Raw genomic sequence first — 21,510 nt, 5'->3', positions numbered from 1 at the left:
ATAGCTGGCCATGATGCCTTCAGTATGTTACCTACAGCTATATGCCCTCTGGTCCTTTTTTCTCCCACCCACACACTGATCATGTTTATCAACTGAAACAACACAACACATATACTACTACGTATGTATAAACCAATAAAAAGGGTTATTTGTATGTGCATAAGATCGAAGATTGCTCTCCTTCTTTGGATAGATTGCAACGGGGCAGATTTAGATCTGTTTGAAGTTCGGAGTGCGTGGAACTGTGGAGATTATATACATATATAAATATATATATATATACACGAACACACACACACACACACACATCTACACCTATATACACACAAACAAACACATACACACACTGGGGCCTCATTGCACAAGTGTGAAGGTGCTGCAACTCATCCATCCGGTCAATGTGAGAAAACAAAATTAATGCAGAAGAAGAAAGGACTAAAGTCAAAGGATACAAATATATTTTTCTCACTCATCTTTAATCTAAATTGTGTATGCTTCCTGATTACGCAACATTTTTATTGTATTAGATACAGTGCCTGTCAGCCCTATCTGTTTTGTAGATTTGTTGACACAATATGCTACACATCTGAGTGTTTTTTTTTCTTCTTTTAATCCCAGATCCCGTAACTGGAATCACTGGAGCACACGTTTATGAGAGTTGAGCAACTGCTTTGCAGATTTGGATGAAAGAATTGTCTCCTTAAAATTGTGTAAAAGTGTACTGGATGCAATTTCAAAATTTCCCACTGCGATAGTTGAGATTTGCATAAGTTTGTACTGCTGTAACATATACAAGAACTATAAATGCCTTACATTCTTCAGAATTTCTCTCACTGCGGGAGCATCAGGGGAATACAGGATTTTTCCCATTAGCAGTGGTTTCATTGCGCTCCATGCTATTTTAGTTGCAGGGTTGGACTCCATACTTCGGATCAACGCATTACAAAATGGAGCTGCAGTGCAAAACAGAAGCAATATTGTATAAAAGCTGATAAAAAAAATAGAAAGAATAACAATTCCCAATAAGCTCTGCAAATAGAAGATAGTGTGCAGTTGACATTTAAAACTTATTGACCACCATTGCATATAGTATTGCCCAGAATGGATATATCATCATCATGACATTAAACGTCATGAATGAACCCTTAAATTACAGCATTATGGAACAGAAAACTGTTAATCTCCAATTGTAATGGTTCAAAGACAACCTACATTTTCAGATTAATATCTAGTGTGTTGTATTTTTTCTCAAGTCCACTACATCTAATTAAATAGCAAACTCATAAAACATAGCACACAACTCGAGAGTACGTTACCTGCCTAACTAATTTTCTAAGAATTGTCTTTGGACTGTACACTTGTAATAGAGAGTTCTTAATCAACGTTATATGGAAACCATTATGTAAACAAATTAAAATATTGGATATATACTTACTAGTAGTCTTGTCATATAGGTAATTGGACTCTTTCCTGGTTGAATTTACCCCTAGGAAAGCTTTGTAGTTATTATCTTCATACCAGTTGAAAGAGAAGACACGGGATCCTCCACCTTCAGGATACCCACAGAAGAGATCGGACAGAGACTTCATTAACAGGGTGAAGGTCCTCGGACCCCCCTCCTGCACAATAGGCTGCAGAACCCAAAGAAGATCCTTGAAGCTTTGTTTCTGTGATAACTGCACAAAACCAGAAAACCAAAGATAAGTTTGAAAACTTCAGGAAATCTAGAAAACATCATGAAACTGCACTTTGTTGTGGATTCTTGATAATTTAAATATACCTCTAAAGGCCACTATAGTAATCATGAACAACAACAACAACAAAAAACCTACGGACATATTTTTCCTCCAAAGGTCAAATAGACATGCGTCCAGAATACCAAATTAGGACAACAAAAGTTACAAGTTAAAGATTTCATGTTTGTTTAGTTCTCTTGTGCAATTTAATGAAATGTAAACAAGCATTTTTTTTGTCCTGTGTGGAGTTTTCACAAAAGATTTTAAGGAAAGGATTAATGAAACATGTTTAACCTGATAGGTAATAATGATCCCATTTACAGTTGTTGCAGTATCCATCAATGATTCATCTGATGAATGCTATTACTACAATATCTTGCAAATGAGAAAACCAGGAGAGCATCTTCATTACCCTCGGACGGACAATGGACAACTGTCACCTCAAAACTATTTTTTTTTTTTATATAATAATCCTTACATGAAGTTTTGAAAATAAATAGATTTGTTTTTAAATGAAGTGTAAATTAAAACCTTCTTGTGGGTGGACATATTAAGTTGTTTTAGGTGTAAACACCTACTTTTTCAGAGCTCGACGATTCTCTGGCCGTTCCTTCAATTCCATATAAATTAGCTCTTCGTGAAACAACAGTTTCCATTATAGAGCATCCTACCTATGTGAGGTCTTTAGGGTTTTTGATACACTTGTATTATTGTTTAAGTATTGTATTCATTTAATTTGATATTGGTTAGTAATAGTTATATTACTGGTGAGAAAACAACTTAATTTAAAAGCTCATTAATCCTTAGAATAAGGTGGAATTAGAGTGAGTGGTACTTCAACTGGTGGAAGAACAGGTAAATGTAGGGATGATGGGTACACTGGTCAGGAGCTGAGGGTGATGGGTACATTGGTTGGGAGCAGTGCTCAGGATCTGAAAGTGATGAGTACACTGGTTGGGAGCAGTGCTCAGGAGCTGATGGTGATGGGTATAATGGCCAGAGCAATGGTCAGGAGCTGAGGGTGACAACTACATTTGTCGGGAGCAGTGGTGGGGATGTTTACACTAGTAAGGAGCGGTAAGACAGGAAATCTGGGTGATGGGTGCAATTGTCAAGTACAGGGAATATTAAGAGAAGGTTGGATGATCAGATAAGCAAAACAGTGAGGAGAAATTAAGCTGAGATCAGGGACAAGTTTTTAACTATTTTTGGGGAGTTGTATTCCAGGAGTTAGTAGCTTGAAGGGAAGTTTATTGGAAACAGGAAGTACCTTGCATAAGTGAACGATCAGAACTGAGGGTTGGAATACACCTTAAGAAATGGGCATGGGTAGATGTATGAGAGAGATGGTCTATAAAACGTTAGACAGTGGAAGAAGAATGAGAAATCAAGTGATACCAAGCTTAGGCAATGTAGAAATAAGCATATGATTGTTAACAGTGTGAAAGGTAGCAGAGAAGTAAGCAATACACTTTGCTTCTCAACCAGTGGTGTATTTTGGATCTGTGCTGCCCTAGGCATGACGGAACTCGGGCACCCCTAATTTAAATTTGCCCCACCCCATCCTGTCAAGTCCACACCTCTCCCTGTTAAAGACTAACACACACTTTGACTGACAGACTCACAAACACTCTCTGATTTGACACAATCTGACAGACACACACAACCCTGACTCACTCGCAGACACATACTGACAGGCACGCACACACTCACTGACATACACACAATGGCGCAAAAACACACACTTACTCACTGACAGACACACACACTCTGACAGACATACACAATCACTCAGACACACACGCATTCACTGACATACATAAACACTCACAGACACACACAATCACGCAGACACGCAGGTTCCCACACAGACACACACTGACAGACAAACATACACACACACTGACACACAGGCTCCCTCACAGACACACACACATTAACTGACAGACACACACAATCACTCAGACACACACTGATTGACATTCACACTCATTCACTCAAAGACACACTGACAGATATACACACACAGACACACACACAGATATACACACACAGATTCACTGAAAGCCAAACACACACACACACACATTCCCTCCTAACACTCCCCCAACATCTCCAGGCAGGTGGTGAGGGAGGTCCTCGGATGAAGTCAACTGCCGAAACGCGTCAGGTGTCTGGACTCTATTGTATGGGACCACCTCAAGTATATCTTGTTTTAATTTATTTTGTTTCCTGTTTGGATCAATAAAATATTTGTAACCCCCTGGAACTGCGTTTTTGGAGGTACATTCTACAAGAGTATCGAAAGGTGCCCAGCTGGAATCCTTTGTTTGTGCATGGCATGAAGTTTGAGCCAGCTTTCTAAGTGGCTCTTTATATGTGAGTGGTACCAACACACACATTTTAACTATATTACCCTATGTCTTTCTTTTCTGTTTGATTTTCAGAGATAGACTGACTGCATTTTGGGTAGTATATTTTATGTAATGTTTTGTATTTTTATTTGAGTGCTCTCACCCTCTGTTTATATAGTATCAGAAGTAACAGATAGTAAGCGGATTCTATTGAACAGGGCTGAAAGTTATAATGTCATAATCTGATGCCTTACTCATCTGGCACAATGTAAGGAACGTAAACAAGGAATAGTTCTTTTTATTCACACTAGATTACCATGACTATATCTTTTAGAGTGGTCTACAACCCAGTCCTCATGGACCACCAACAGTTCAGGTTTTGTCAGCATCTACATTTGAATAAATAAGGGAAATACATGAATCCTGGACTGTTGGTGGGCCATGAGGACTGGGTTAGGGACCATTATTTTAGACAGTCGCCCTCATCTTCATATAGCTTAAAGGAGCATACACAAGTAAAGGTCCTAAAAAGTGTTCAAACATAGGATCTCCCTCTGCTACTTTCTATTTCTCCCACTTTTATAATGAAATCTGGGTATATGAACTATAAAGAACAATACTTCAACCATTACCAATTAATATAGTACTAGAATTGTTCTTCAAATTTAGATTCGGAACACAAATCTTTATATTTCAGTTTACAGAGTACAGAAATGCCTTGCTCTAGTTAATTAAATGATTAATAATGTTGAATGTTATGCTCTGGTTTTACATACCAAGCATTTTCATTTTTTCCTTACATAATATTTACTTTGAGTTCTATAATTCTTCAACTCTGCGAGTGCCCTGAATCCCAATATTTTCAATAAAAAGAAGAAATAATATTTTAACATTCAATTTATGACGGACATAAATGCAAATAATGTGGAAATGATTGCAAGTACTGGAAGGGAATAGAGGTTACTCATTTTAGGTTCGGGCAGGTCAGCATCTTACCTCTTGCAAAGAATCAGACAAATTAGAGATCACCTTCCCCCAAAATCGGAGATCTATACCATGTGAACTTCTGTCTAACACAGTTGGAAGCTGCAAAGACATGCAAAAGAAAACATTACAATGAAGAAATTGGGGTCATGAGCAATATTATCAAAACATAACCCATCAACCTTACAAAATACAGAACACAGTAACACATTGGGTTGGGAGAAAAAAACAAAACAAAAAAAAAATACTAAAATCAATCAAATTCCACCTTTCACACATCTCTTGCTGCATTGGTTCATAGATGAGTAAATAAATAATTGAAATATTTTTTAATGTTGCCATGATTACAGATACTAAATTACTTGAACTCTACAATGATACCTATAAATATAGGTTTTGCTGGTTAGTGTTGACATCAGCTGCTTTATTTTTATTTTTTTTAAGGGGACAAGTCCCAGGATTTTTAATATAGGTTTACTTATCCCCTACATGTAACAGTAATGCGTTTGTGTGGTCAATACAAAATTAGAAAGAAAATACAACAATCAGGAAAGTTCGAGTTTTGAGTTTTTCAAGATTGTTTTTGACCGATTGTTTACAATTAGTTTAATATAAGCAGGTTTTGTGGCGGGGGCTGCTAAAAGTTGATTCTATAAGAATTATTTTGTAATTGAAAAATAAGACTTACTTTCTTTGGGACTCTGATCATGACATGCAAGGTACAGGAATATCTTATTTCAGATCTAGAACTTTATTCCAGTCTCATAGAGGAATAGATTTCAGTCAAAATAAAAAATACCTTAACAGTGACATGCATGACTGCATTGCTCCAGATAATGCGAGTTATGCCAGGTTGATAGATTGATTATGCTGAATACGTGTTGGTATTATGGATTGTTCTTTATTTTGTATATGGTCAAATTGGCAAGGACACTGGAGCCAGAATATTTAAAATCTCTCTCTCCACGATGAACAGTTCTGTACATTTCTGTTTTACTATATATAAGTAGTTAGCACGATATAGTTTTTTGAAGAAATACCATTTTGCTTTTATCTGAGATATTTTTGTTTTGGTTTTTACCACTTGCTCACATGGACTATCGGGAGCATGAAGTAGACGTCTGGTAATTCTAAGAAATCAGTTGGAGAAGAGGGTTATCGAAAGATCAGAATTCATTTGAGAGGTTTTTCATAAGGGCACTTTGAATACCAAATCCACCTACACGCCTTACACAGGTTATAGTACAAGACGCTCCCTGTCATGATATGCCTTCATTCTATACATTTGCTAAAACCCCCACAGCTTTACTTCCATCCCAGACAAAACGGATCAGATTCTCTGTAGCCTGAATGCCAAATTGTATCTGGAAATGTTGCACCAGCTGGAAGAGACCAAGCAGGGAGAATACATGTACCCAAATCAGTAAGCAAATCAGTGCCTTACAGGTCATTTTGTTCTGTTTGTTATGAGGAAAGATGTATGAAGACGACCATGAAAATTGGCTGAACCAAAAGTGGGTGAAGTGTTTGTAAGCAGAATTAACATGGGTTTACATGGGATGCGCCTCAATAAAGAGAACAGGACTATGACCTCCGTTGCGGCTCTGCTCCTTGCCACTTCGGTTTTTAACTTCTCACTTGTAAAATAATTTTTACATTTATTTTCTGATTAAACGATCCAGACAACCCGTATTTTCCATCCAAGCACAAGTCTACTTAGAGGTCCAGCAATTATCAATAAAAGACAAGACCACCATGAGGGAGACGGGTACATCTTGGAAAATTCATAACTATGAGGCTGAAATCTCAGTGGGCCAAAGGTTTTGATTATTTATGCTATTTTAAGATCATTTGTGATACTAAATATGTAAAAAAAAAGTGCTATTTTGCTGGTGGCTGGAAGAACGTAATATGAATACTTGTTTCTAATCATACGTGCTTTAGGTTAATGTTTGCTTCTGCAGTTATCATGTGTACATGTGATAACCTATAAAAGCCACTTGTTATTGGATATAGGGAAGTCCTCAGAACACTAACTGAACTATAGATTGATATCTACAAACAATGCAGCTTTTTAACGCGTTTGGCTCTCGATACAAGTTTTGCAATACTTAGTAATGCTCAGTGTAAACACTATAAAGTAATTGAAATTCCTCTTCTACATTCATCAACAGATTAAGATATTGCTCACAAGAAACAGCTGCCAAATGACCTCCTGAACGCAGATTTACAAAGCATTGGTTTTTGAAATAACCCAAACAGAGTAAGTTTTAAATCACATGCACAAGGGACTATAAAAATACATCAGTTGTTAAGTATCACTTGTTTCATAATTAATCCTATGAAATTGTTTACTTCGTCTAAGAAAATTAAGGACACTGATTCTTGACACATGAATCAGGTTTAGAATTGGCACCATTTCTTTATGAAAAACTCTATTGGCTGGAACTTGTCCTCAAACAACTAGCCGCGATGGATTAACTGTGGAGACCTTTCTGAAACTGGGAAGAGTCTAATGAAGGAGTGTCACTTTAATTTCACAATTAAATCACATTAGTTTTAATTCAACCATATTCATTTTAACACGTTATATTAAAACTGAAGAATGGATCACTGAACTATTTTATTTGGATAACTGTAGAATGGGTTGCCAAGCAAGTGCCATGCTCGAAATATGGGTCCCCGTCAAAAAATAAAAAAATTAAGAAACAACACTTCAGGTGGATAAGACGAGGAATATATTGATTGAAGGTTGTCAAATGAATCATTAGAATATGGAAAAGGATTAATTTGTGCATAAATGATGCGGGCACTTCCACAGTTGGTATCTACAAGCCATATATATATATATATATATATATATATATATATATATATAAATAAATGACAGCAGCAAAATACTTTATTTATTTTCCCCATGGTGATGGCTGTGTATAATAGACATCCCATTCTTTACCAGCAGTACTGATGAAGTCAAGATTTCCCACTTTGCCAGTATTTATATACGTATGTGTTTTGTTTCCTGTATGGTAACCACGTAACCATGTTAGGGTGCATTGAAACCTGCTAATGGGTAGAAACAAATTTTAAAAAAAAACGGAATTCTTCCATAACAACATGTATTATCAATATTGGGAGAGGGAAAAAATATATATTAACAGCTGGTTTGCCCTCAATGCTGCAGTTGCACCCTACAACTCCTACTATATCAATACCTACCTGAATGTAGCACACCCTGCACGTCATTTATAAATGGCAGGCTCACTTTTATATTTATCACTTTCCAGGAGTATTAACCTCAATGATCAGCTGATCCTCTAAGTAGTTAAATAGTATTTGATACTGGTAGCTCGATCTTTACAATAACATTAATCAAAACATTTCCCATTAGGGCTGCAAAAGCCTTTGTTGTCAGTGGTTTTTGATTAGAAAAAAAAAAAAACCTCTCTTGGGAAAGTGCCAGAATTGCCATTTCAAAATATTTAAAGCAGGAAGTTGGTTTTAAATATTTTTATGTCATCTGTGGTTTTACATATGCAGAACATAGGTACCGTAATAAGGACTATCTAGACAGAGAATTCAGGAACTCGCAGAGACAATTCTGCCAATCCAAAACACACGCAGCTATGATACATCACAAGTTAAAGCAAGAGTAAGTGGGTGTTTTGTTTTTGTTGTTTGTTTCCATTGGGATTGAATGGACATTTATTTGTGCGTGTGCACTATATCTAAAACACTTAAAGTAACACCTGCAAGCAGATCTTATTTGTGTATTGAGGACATTCCAGACATAAGCCTACTCCATAAACGTCCAGATTTCCAAAATCAGTTTTGTGATGGAAACACAAGTAGGTGCTGCAGATGTTAAGATATTACTGTGTGATACCTTACAATATCTGCTCACCTTCTTGTAAAATAAACTAGAAGGTATAATAATAATAATAATAATAATAATAATAGTAATAATAGAAGGTATAGTGAAAGAAAGTAATTTAGCAGTAGCCAAAAATCCTTGCACCATAGGGGGGCCCTTGATCTCCTATTGCCCCGAGGGCCCTGTGAGTTGTCAGACTGCCCCTGGAAGTAAGCAAAGGGCTTCCCTACAGGCTCAGCCTGCCAGGGATGTGCCAGCCTTCATTATGCGATAGAATGCCAGTAGAAAACACAAGGTGTTTTATACATCAAGCAATCAGTAGGAAAGGGTGATAACCAAACTTGCTTTGCTCTGTTTATGCACTATTTAAATCCATAAAGAGAAAGGCAACTTAAAAGTTGTTCATGAATATGTTATCAAATAAAAAAAATCTCTGATGTCAGATTACCATAACTATCTGTTAAGTCAGAAAATGCCAGGGATTACTAGTAGAGCATAAAACTGTCACAGTGATCTCTAATATGAGAAGCTATGGAAATTGCCATTGTATTTCTGTAGCCAGAACAATATTAGTCTATGGATTAACTCTGTAACGACCAATGATGGTGTGACGGACCGCCTGGCACCCCGACTGGGTGCCTCCGCCAATTGCGGCTTCCTAGTGCTTACCAAGTAGCACAATCACCGCACCAGACACCATCAGCACCGTAGTCCCCACTTCCAGTGTTACAGCTTGGCTGGGGTCTCGCCGTCCATCACCCACCCTGAACCCAAGACCAGGATCCAACTTCCAGTGGGTAGACCTCTCCTACTCCAGACAGTGTAGCAGGCTGCTCTGCCAGGGTGTCTGTCAGGGTGTCTGTCAGGGTGTCTGTCAGGGTGTCTGTCAGGGTGTCTGTCAGGGTGTCTGTCAGGGTGTCTGTCAGGGTGTCTGTGTGTGGGTATGTCTGTCAGTGTGTCAGTATGTCTGTCAGTGTGTCAGGGTGTCTGTGTGTCTTAGTATGTGTGTATGTGTGTCAGTATGTCTGTCAGGGTGTCTGTGTCACTATGTCTCTGTGTGTGTCAGTATGTCTGTGCGTGTGTCAGTATGTCTGTCAGGGCCTCTGTGTGTATCAGTATGTCTGTCTGTGAATGTCAGTTTGTCCGTCAGTGTGCATGTCAGTTTGTCTGTCAGAATGTCAGTGTGTCAGTATGTCTGTCAGTGTGTAAAAGTGTAAACTTTGCATGTGTGTGAGTATGTCTGTCAGGGTGTCTGTGTGTGTGTCAGTATGTATCTCTGTTGTCAGTATGTATATCGGTGTATCTGTATTTAGTATATCTATGTTTTTCTATGTGGTCTGTGTGTTTCTGCATTTGTGTCCGGTTGTGTATCTGCGTGCCTGTATGTGTGTCAGTGTGTGTATCTGTATGTTATCATTGTATGTATTTGTATGTTGTCAGTGTGTGTACCTGCGTGTGTATATCTGTGTGTGCATCTGTATATAGTCAGTGTTTTTATCTGTGTATGCATGTGTGTCAGTATATGCATCAGTGTGTCTGAGTATCCATATGTCAGTGTTTGTATGTGTGTCTGTATGTGTTAGTGTGTGTATCTGTGTCAGTCTGTATCTGCATGTGTGTTAGTGTGAGTGTCAGTGTTTATGTCTGTGTATCTGCATGTGTTTCAGTGTGTGTGTTTGTGTGGCAATCTATGTGTACATGTGCATACATCTCTTTCAAATCGCCAACACTACACACAAGTGCACCCCTGCATTCAACCTTCAACACTACATACAAACACAGTCCTGCACTGAAACGTCAACAATACATAAACATGAAAAATATATATAAACACACCCCAGCATTTAAAAAGCAAGCAAAAAAAACCTACACAATGATGCATGCTTGCATTCAAACACCAACACCACATACAAACACACCCCTACATTTACACAAACATACTCCATACACAAACATGCTTCCATTCAAACACACAAACACAACTCAGTGCTAAATACGACTCTGCAAGCATGGGAAAATGGTTCCGCTACTGCGTTGGGAAGTGGAGAGCGTGATTGCATGTCAGGGAGTGGGGTCAGGGGGCCCCATCAAATTCTTGCCCAGGGCCAAATCAATTTTAAAGACGGCCCTGGCAAGGGGCACTCCCCCCATAGACCTGAGAGTAAACCACAGTAAAAACAAATACACAATTACATTGGCTCTCAGATCCAGGACACTTCCACACATAATAGATGAATCCCTCCTCTGTACCTGGGAGATAATTGAGTCAAGCACTATACTAAACTCAATTATCTCCAAACACAAAACACACATTTTTATAAAAACCCCAAAATACCTTTAAAACACACAAACCCCCCACAAATGTTACATCCCATGATAGCCCTGATCTGGGTGACCAACATGTCCAAAAATCACCCAGATGAGTTCAGGAATTTCCTGGACGTCATTTATTTGACCGACCGCACACATGGTCCCATGCCCAAAATAGTTCCAGAGAATCAGGGCTTGCAGTTGGTCTAGTTTGGTAGTTTAAAAACTAATAAACTACCGAACATAGTCAATGTTCTTACCCTGGAGCTTGTTCCCCTCATCCAGACAAACGATTCCACCGAACAGCGCTCTTCTAACTTGTGAAGAAATGAACGCAGGTGATGATGGAAGTCCAGCGGTGTTTGGGAGTTTCTGTGTCCGATTTTAGTTCCATGAAATTCATGATCAAACACCGCTGCCTGCGTTCATGCGAACAAGATGGTCGCCACCTCGTGCTTGTCCATAGGAATAGCGGCCAACCAGACGAACAATAAGAACACTGCGGTGAGAACCGTTCCAAGGTGTTAATAGGTGTTAACAAGCTCCCGGGTGGTCCGTGGTTGGTGCAGTTGTTCGGTAGTCGAACGGGACAATGTTAAAATAGGAGGGGAATGCAATCTACCGAGCAGAATAGCAAAAAGGCAGGAACAAGGTCTTTTATGAGCCCTTTTGCATGGCCCATAGTCCTGAGGCAGGAGGCTGACAAACATGCCCCTCCAAAAACCAGTGGCGAGGTTACTTTCGCCACAGGTGGCCTATGCTGCCTTAACAGATGTTTAAGGATCATATACAAAAAAATTGATTGTCATGACAGCAAAGTGTAACATTTGAACCTTAAGGGGTTGAAACCCTCTGCAATAGAAATAGTACTATATTATTATACTAAAGTTACATTAAGGAGTTTAAATATAATTTAACTCTTTGATGTAAAGGACTTTTGAAGGGAATAATATCACATTTCCACACTCAGCATTTTGGAAGCAGTCAGCTGTAATAACAGGACTTCTTCAGACAGAGGTTCACTTTACCAGCTACAGCTGAGCAAACCAGAACTGCGGAGCAAGAATTGTACTGCTTGTTCTATACTCTGCAGGCAGGAGTGACATTTGCTCTGTCCCATGCCAAGAAAAATGTGCTTCCTTTCGACTATCAAAAGATAGGATATAAACATTGGGTTGTTTTTCCTTCTCTGGGACAGTGATATGGAATGCTGGAACACTTCGATTCTATGGACAAAAATAGCCTGAAATATGCGCCTTGTGGCTATCAAAATATTCATCTCGTTTCCCTAGTGTTTACCTTAGCAACAATGAGAAAGGGGAAAAAGAAAGGTTTCAGTGGCAGTGAGAGAACTTTAAAGGGTTTATTCGCTAAACAGTGATAAGACAAATGAGACTGAATCTTTTGTCCAGAATAAAGGTTTGGATACAAACAATTCCTCAGCTCACTTAAAAAATGGTTCAGTCAATAAAAAATAAGGGCACTCTTAGGATGGAATTTCTTCTACATATTACAGAATATGTATTTGATATTCCCCAGGATGCAATGCAAAAAAAAGTATGCAAATTGTCAGGGAGTAAGAAAATGATTATTACCGAATGACTCATATAAAAGGATGTAATAATAAACAGGGAGCTTTGATTGAGCTAAGAATAGTCACTGTAATACTGTAACCTAATGCTTAGTTTAAACACTCTGATTGATGAGGGGAGAATTAATCACAGTATTTTGTTTTTAGCAATGACAACTTTTCGCCATTTGACTACTACAACACTGATCCTCTAGCCAGGACATTGAGAGTTTAGCATGACGTGACACCAAGCTCCAAGGATTGGTCTCCCCCAAATAGGTGCATTTATTGTGCAGGATGGTTGTCACTTCTGGAGAATTCAAGTCCCTTAAGATGTACGCGCCCCTCATCATAGCCCTCGGACCTTAGGTTTGCAGATATAGAGAATTTAGATTTTCCCAATTTAGCATTGGCAGCCATCAATAGCAACTATTATTTTCTATTTATTAAGTTTATATTATATTTTGTGCCAGTATGTGTCCCATACATTTTTGTTAGTGACTTTTTCTCACTTTTTTGCTATATTGAACATACAGACACAGTGGGAACACTTCAATAAGACTACCTCCTGAAAATTAGGTAAATTCTTTACCTTTTGGTCATTTTCTCTTCATGAAAACCTTCAGGGTCCTTTCTTCCCAAGAGTGTGGGTCACGCTGAGCCACAGATGAAGCAGTGGAAGAAGACACCATATGTGTGTTTCACCACCTTTCTATTCTTACCAGGCTAGAGAGGCAATAATTAGTGGTAGCCTAAGCCTAGGGATCCTGTGAACTAGACTGGTCTGTTATAACAGCTAAAACACTCTTGTTTTTGTTTAGCAGTTTAACATGGCACACCTTGCACATTTTGTTTTCGTTGAGCAATGGCTGCATGCCCACATTCATGACAAAGCAAAAAAAAACAAAACAAAAAAAAACATCTTTTTGCCTTTTGGCAAATCATGCTCAGTAAGTTCGTTGAAAAATAATTCTTAGCTGCACATATTACTATGAGACACACTTCAACACCCACTCTGGTACACATGTAGGTGAGATGATGACATTTAGTAAACATATCAAATTAGAGAGCTATCTACTAAACACATAAACATGTGTATACGCATGCACACATAACCACAGACACACACAATCACAGACCTATACACACAGTCACAAAGCTATACACATATAATCACGACACACAAATACAATCACAGACCTATACGCACAATCACAAATACACACACACAAAATCACAGACCCACACACACATACAATCACATACCTATACACACAGTCACATACATACACACAATCACACATGTAAACAACCATACACACAATTACAGACCCCCATACACAAACACAGATATAACATACACAGATATAACCATACACAATCACAGACCTATACACACAATCACATACATAAATACACACAATCACATACCCACACACAAACATAATAACAGATCCACACACATAAAATCACACACCTATACACACAATCACATCCATACAAACACATAATCAGACACACACAGATAATCACAGATATACACACACAATCACAGACCCTCACACATAATCACAAACCTGCACACACAATCACAGACATGTCCAGAGATCACAGCCAATCACTGACAAAACATACACAAAAATCACATGCACAAACATTTAATACTAAAGAGGTCTACCCAGCCTCCCTAACTTGCTGTGGGAGCGCTGGAGTGGATCCTCTTCCTGGTGGCCTGTGGTGGCTGGGACCTCTGTGCTCTTCATGCATAGGTCCCTTGCGCGCCCAGCAGTGATGCCGAGGTGATGTCATATCACGGCGGACAGCTCACTGCCGGGCGGTGAGGAAGCTGTGCAGGAAGAGCACAGAATGTAATGGGCTCAGGGGCACCCCTCTCCCTCAATTCAAATGTTAAAAAAAATTCTAAACCCCCCCCCTCTACAAAACACCTGCCCCTTCTACAAAACTCCTGCCCAGTCCCACTTCTACAAAACCCTTGCCCAGTACCCCCTCTAGAATATCCCCGGCCCAGTCCCCCCTCTAGAATATCCCCTGCCCAGTCCCCCCTCTAGAATATCCCCTGCCCAGTCCCCCCTCTAGAATATCCCCTGCCCAGTGCCCCTCTACAAAAACCCCAGCCCAGCCCCCCTCTACAAAAAACCCTGCCCCCCTCTACAAAAAACCCTGCCCACCCCCTCTAGAAAAAAACCCTGCTCACCCCCTCTATAAGACCTTCTGAACCCCATTCACAAAAACGCCTGCCTACCTCCAGTCTAAAATCCCTTTAAGAGATGTCAATATATCTCAATTCAAAATGCACTTGTAATCATGGTTAATTATTTTTCTGATCAGCTTTGTGTTGAATTTATATACGTGTATTTTAATATTATTTTGTATTTTTAATATTACATTGTACCCGAATCAACTTTTTTCCACGTCAATAATGTTTTGGGCTGAACTCTGAATCGTGAATCAAAGAAAACTGTTTGTCCGCTGTCCATGTTGTTTGTTTTTTGATACATCCATTTGGACAACCTGCCAATTGCCCAAAATTCAGATGATTTGCAATTAGTTTAAAACTGAATGCACAAGTCTATTTTACATCACTGTTTGCCATAATGAAACCTGGAGAACCTATAGCTATGCTAATCTTTATAAGCAGAACCCCCAGTCCTCTCCCCTAAGCCTAGTGACAGAATCACGAAAGAACAGCCTCAACAATAGCCTCTGTTTAGTATTTTGGTTCAAAAAGTTGCAAACCAACAGTTCGAAAAGATATCCAGATATTCTACTGAAGCAACATTCAAATTTACAGTCAAACACAGGCATTCCCGTAATATTAACCAGTGGTGATACCTCTGCACAAACACAGAGTATTCAGGAAAGAGCCTGTTAGGTGAAGCACTTACAATTCCAAACAACTTGAAGAAATCAATGTTTGCATACAGCACGTCTTCAATCCTTTGCAGCCTTTGCTGGGACAAAATGCACATGGCGTTGCGTACAGTGTGCATTGCTCTGCGGCCGGTGAATATGACAAAGCGTTCCAGGAGGGTTTGGCTGCAGGCAATGTCCTTTAAGGACAAGTCCGGTACCCCAGATGCAAACTGAAATCACAAAAAAAAAAATCATGTTAAATTATCAGCAAACAGTGTCAAAACACGAAAACTATTCTTTTCATAAGGTCATGTCAAAAGAACCTAGTTTGGGAATTCTGACATATGCGGACACATTGAATTTAAGTAACACTCCCAGCCCCACAACCATTACAGCTTCCAGTTTGGTTGTTCTAATGTTAATTAGGATTTGATGTGGCTGAAGGTTGCCTTTCTGTAGATATGGATTCAAAAAGAGGAATGTTTAATGTCTCTATACAATGTCCGAATCTTAGAGTTTCAGAGGTTTTGGTGCTTTGAGTGTCTTTTAATTGTGATTTTGGAAATATAATTTCCTTATTAATAGACAACGACATTTAAAATAAGTAAACTTTTTCAACTTTGCACGTTTCCCAGCTCTGCTATCTTGCCTGGACAATTTGGGATAAAACAATTCACAGAGTGCTAAGTAAAGTTCCAAATAGATATTTCAAAATAGTAGACTGGGCTTTTTCTTGAAATGTAAACAAATTTAAACAGTTTAAATGTTAGAAGTTTATTGCTGCACCTTTTTTTTTTTCTTGAATAAAGTTCAGCTTATTGTCTCAGCCAATGAGCTAGCCCTGAACAGCAAGATTTAACTCAAGAGAGCCAATGGAAGATTGTAATTAGGAGCTTCTAGCTCTATGATGGAAGTATTCTAAAACGGTTTGTCAACTTACTATAGGAGGGGGGCACCAAAACACTCCTGGCACCATAATCACTACAGCATGCTATAAAAGTTATGATGCTTGGAGTGTTCTTTTTTATAAATCCACAAGACTCTGTCAGTTCCTACATTCTGGCTCTTTACCTTCCACTTGGTGAATGTGGGCAATGATAAGTTAAAATCACTTGGGACACCCATTACTTGTAGACTATCACTGCCACCCAAAGCTGTACAGGTTAGGTGTGAGGCAGGCGAGGGGCCAGGCTGTAGGAACTGCTGAAAAACGCAGGTTTTGTTTTGCCAAAACTGGTAATAATGGTTTGAAAGATGCTGTGCTTAGTGTCTAACTGGAAATGGAATGTACAGATTTTTAAAACCAGTGATAAATAAATATGAAGGTGTACAAGCAGAATTCAAACATTAGAGGCCAAGTCCCACCATGATAGTGTCCCTTTAAGAAATGAAATATCATTCTGCTTAGTGCTACTCTGTAACAAATTACTAATCCTGGCAGAAACAGTGCTAAAATATGTTTCAAACAACAGACGATAAAGAGGATCCAATAAAGAACAGCTCGCGATAAGCTACACTAGGAACCAGACAAAATAATGACTAACTGATACTTCCAAACATCTAAAAAATAACATTATCTGTTCATTTCAGTCTTCAGCAATGCTGTTAATCGAGGTATGCCGCGATTAGCCTGCAAAACAAGGTAGTGGGCCTTTGTTATAGTTATCTACTGAGAGCATAATGGGGTATCTTTTGTTACCAATCAATATGGGAAATGAGGACTCATCAGAGTGGAACTAATGTCAGAGCCCCGGATATAGTTACTTATTGCGCTCGCATTTTAACTATAAATGTATGCTTGACTGAGAAAGATGGTATAAAATGATTAGAGAAAAAGCATAATGCCAGCTTTCAGTAGAGGTTCATAAACAGAGAGACAGACAGTGATTAAACCACTTCTGTACCAGAAAAACAGTCTACTTTTGCAATATTAAAATTAACTGTCTGCCTGTCAAGGGAGAGCTTCCACGTCCGTCAGTTAAAAGGTTAACTACACTGCGTAAAAGTAATGTCATGTTTGCTTCTTTAACATATTGGAAAAAGGTTTCTAAAAATTTAGAAAGAGAAAAAAAAAATAAAAAAAAAATACGTGAACGTTAATGGGATGTCTATGCAACTTTTTTTTGTCTTACAGTTACCTTTGCGTTATTGGCTAGAAAAAAATCTAAAATATTAGAATAATCATTTAGTACTGAGTAGGCTTACAAGGAAACATGGAATTGTAGTTCTTTCCTTTATTTTGTTTATTTTGTATGACGACATCTTTCAAAAGAATTGCTGCCAGGTTTGCTTTAAACTGTAGGTCCTGATGTTGTACCTTCCTCTTGCCCTGACATCCCTGGGTCAGTAAATGAGGAAATACAGTTATAAACCCACAATGGAGGTTATTCACTAAACTGGGAGCTTTGAAGAACTGAAAAGGTAATTGCAACATTTTAGGCAAAATTACACAGTGAGAAAAACCCTAAAAAAACATTTCCAGCTAATAAACCCTTCTTGCTTTAAACTTAGGGATGGGGACCCTGGATAGGTTAAAAAGCAAACCATATGCCAACACTCCGCAATACAAAAAGTTGTTAGTCTCACTTTATTACTCACTTACTATAACTACCACTGAATAATTTGTGCCCTCATACACCAAGGGCAATCTGGTGAGATTTAAAGGGAAATTATAGGCACCCAAACCACGTCATCTCATTGAACTAGTCTGTGTGCCACGTTCCTGTTGTTTTAACCCTGCAATATCAAACATCGCCATTCTACAATGTTTACACTGCAGGGTGAACATGCCTCTAAAGGCTATAACTCTGACAGCCACTAGAGGCGCTTCTGTCCAAATAGCCAAGGGAAACTCAGAGACCATCTGATGGACACAGCACGGCGCGCTTTGTTATACTTTCACACTAGCGTCCCAATGCTTTTCTATGGGAAATAAATGGATTGGAGATTTGGAAGTGGGATGGCAGCACGAAGACAGTTCCAGCGAGGGAGAAAAGGGAAGTAAAATTGTTTCAGTTTGTAGAAACAGTAGGCAGCTAACTAATTATAAGGGCACTAATAGCTTTAGAAATACAGGTTTGTATCCCTAAATTCCCAATGCTCTACTGTTCCTTCAAATAGGTACCAATAGAATCTCCCCATGATGCAGTATGGCTATTTCTACAGGTAATTTAATGCCTGCAAGCTATGTGAAGAAAACATGTTTGACCCAGCAACCACCTGGTAAAAAATATTATAAAGTTCCCTGTTTTAAAGAGACCCAGTGGACCAAACACTGGCCAAAACAAAACAGCTTACAATCATGACACAAACCAGGAAATCTCTATGCATTCGATTTCAGAACTTGCGCTTGTTCCTTTAACATTTCCTGTAAACAACATTTTCCCTTTCTTACGAACCAATTTACTCCAAGGCACCATTCATTAACACATTGCTACTATTGTTCAGGATGTTGAGATTTTATGGCAGCTAATTTTAGCTTCCTATTTGCACCATGACTTGTTTTTCTGCACAGCGATACCCATGAAATCAGCTTTCCCCAAAGCAGTGACAAACCTCATACACATACATTTATCCACAAACCCAACCTGTCAAACCTGATTTAAAAGAATATTAAATACAAGTCTGTTAACCTTGTTTCTGCCCTAACGCTGACTCAAGTTGAGAATATGTGCAACAATTGTCCAGGCAGCAATGGTTCTGTACAATTAGGACAGATTTATGCTACCAACTCCCACATAGTACAAGAGTCATTAAGCCTCTCCTTTCAGTCAGACTTGCTTTTCCCAGAACACCGGTAGCCACAAGTATGAATTGAAAAGGAGATGTGTAACAGCAAAAGCTGAGTCAGTGAAATTGTAATAATCAGCTGCCAGACTTGCAGTTTTCTAGGGGCAATCTTCTTGATGAGTCAGTGAGCGATTTTATTTAAAACCAGAGAGAACAAGACTCACCTGCACTGGTTGTGTCACATGCTACTTAATGTCCCTCTGAGGCTACTAGAATGGTGAGCTCTTGATACACAGCTGTTCACAACTTTCAAAAAAAAAAAAAAAGGTCACAGGACAGAGAGTTTAGGGAGATTTACAGCTTATCTCAAAGTGGGAATGGAGAGATTAGCACATGAGTGCGATTTGGCTGTAAAGGACCAAAACAATGACATTTAAATGAATCAGCTGACATTAATCAGGGCTTCTCTGTGACCCTTTAAACATCGCTTTGATGAGTGTTAGAACCTCCCTGTATGGATTACTCAGATAGGTTATCGTGAATACTAGACAGTGAAGTTTATTTTCTATCTATGAAGATCCAAGTCCGGACTCACTAGAAATTTAAAGTGACTTCAAAGTCATGGTTTGGTGTGACTATAAAAGTATAGCAAATAGGTTATCTGCAAAGATCCAACTGGAATCGGTAGTGTATGTAATATAAGATCATCTTCACATTCCCTATTAACTATTGATGGGACAATGTGAAAGGCCGGAAAGGCACATGCAATCACACTGGCAATGTTGCTATGCGAAACAAGGTATATTATATACAGACATTGAGCTCTAAGGATTGATTTGCAGTGTATTTTTTCTATGTAGTTTTCAGTGACTTTTTATATGTAGATTTTGTTTTAAGATCCCTATTTCAGTTGACTGTACTGGAGGAGATCTATGTGGGCATCATTGTTCTAGACTTGGGCATTTGTTTTCTGAAGAAATATCAATTTGGATGAAAACTGGTCCCTTCAGCCATTTGTCAGAATTCCTAATCTCATATACAAGTTCTATACTTTCAGCCACCTTCTGTTTGGTAAAAAAAAAAAAAAAAAAAATACGTATCTGAACCGGCAAAAGATTAAGCACCGACATTTTCTATTTTGCCTTCGCCATCTCAGATTTAATCCCTTAAGTGAAAATGGTTGAGAAACATGTTTCTCCAAATAAACTTTGGTGGAACGTTTACGGTTATTGATCAAGGTCCAGTTCAGCGAAACAATTCTGTTGTATCAGGGACATTTCCATGTTTTCCAGAGACTATAATTCTCTATTTTATTGAAAACTGCACCCTGGAATATTCGTCGAAAGTACTTAAGTTCTTGGAAATTAGCTCGCTGTTCTTGTGCCCGCATGTGTCTAAAATCAACAGCATGAAGAGTGCACATCTACTGCAAAATCTCACTTTTCTGCATTTTTATACGGTCATAAGAAATGAAAAGTTGCCTGTTGTTCCTACTTGAAGGATTTAAACAAAAACATAGTGTGTGTGTGTGTGTGTGTGTGTGCGTGCGTGCGTGCGTGCATACACAAATAGATACACATACTTGTACAGTATATTTAATTTTATTTTTTCTTTCCACAAAAATGTAGGTATAAATAGATCATTTGCAGTAGAGCTCCTACCTGCTCAATGCGAACTTGAGAATTAATGAGCTGATAAACCACAGAGTCAGATAGCCCTATTTCTTTCAATAAAAACTCAGTCAAGATTTCATCGTCTTTTAGGATGTCTCTTATTCTTATTCCACGACCTACATAAAGAGAAGTAGTTATGTATAGTACGCATCAAAATTGGGCAAAATGCAGCACAGAAAATAGCTCAGAAATAGCCTTCTCAGCTCCCATCACCCAATAGTGGTCAAACATTGTTATGATGTTTCTTCTCCTGTACACCAACTATATCATATGCCTTTCAGCAGGATGACACCCGAGACATATGTGAGGTGTCCACCATGTGCCTTTCAGAGCAGCACACTAAGCGACATCATAAGTGCAGCTTAGTGCCGCGCTTAGGCCGAGAATAGCTGATGCATGTGGTCAC

General features: G+C 38.7%; 1 protein-coding gene across 3 annotated transcripts in view; it reads right to left on the bottom strand.

Annotated features, from left to right (window-relative positions):
- The window catches only part of ABCA4 (ATP binding cassette subfamily A member 4), a 181,307-nt gene that overhangs the window by 119,629 nt on the left and 40,168 nt on the right, over positions 1-21,510 (bottom strand). For all 3 annotated transcript variants that reach the window (XM_063428353.1, XM_063428352.1, XM_063428354.1), the window contains 5 exons: positions 21,093-21,220; positions 15,735-15,932; positions 5,087-5,176; positions 1,436-1,676; positions 814-953 (listed from right to left, as the gene is read on the bottom strand). In XM_063428353.1, the coding sequence (XP_063284423.1) occupies positions 814-953; positions 1,436-1,676; positions 5,087-5,176; positions 15,735-15,932; positions 21,093-21,220 (797 nt within the window). The remainder of the gene's footprint in view (positions 1-813; positions 954-1,435; positions 1,677-5,086; positions 5,177-15,734; positions 15,933-21,092; positions 21,221-21,510) is intronic.

Source organism: Pelobates fuscus, chromosome 7 (assembly GCF_036172605.1).
Source record: "Pelobates fuscus isolate aPelFus1 chromosome 7, aPelFus1.pri, whole genome shotgun sequence".
Lineage (NCBI taxonomy): Eukaryota > Metazoa > Chordata > Amphibia > Anura > Pelobatidae > Pelobates > Pelobates fuscus.
The sequence above is the reverse complement of the archived record's forward strand: the minus strand, read 5'-3'. Positions and strand labels throughout refer to the sequence as shown.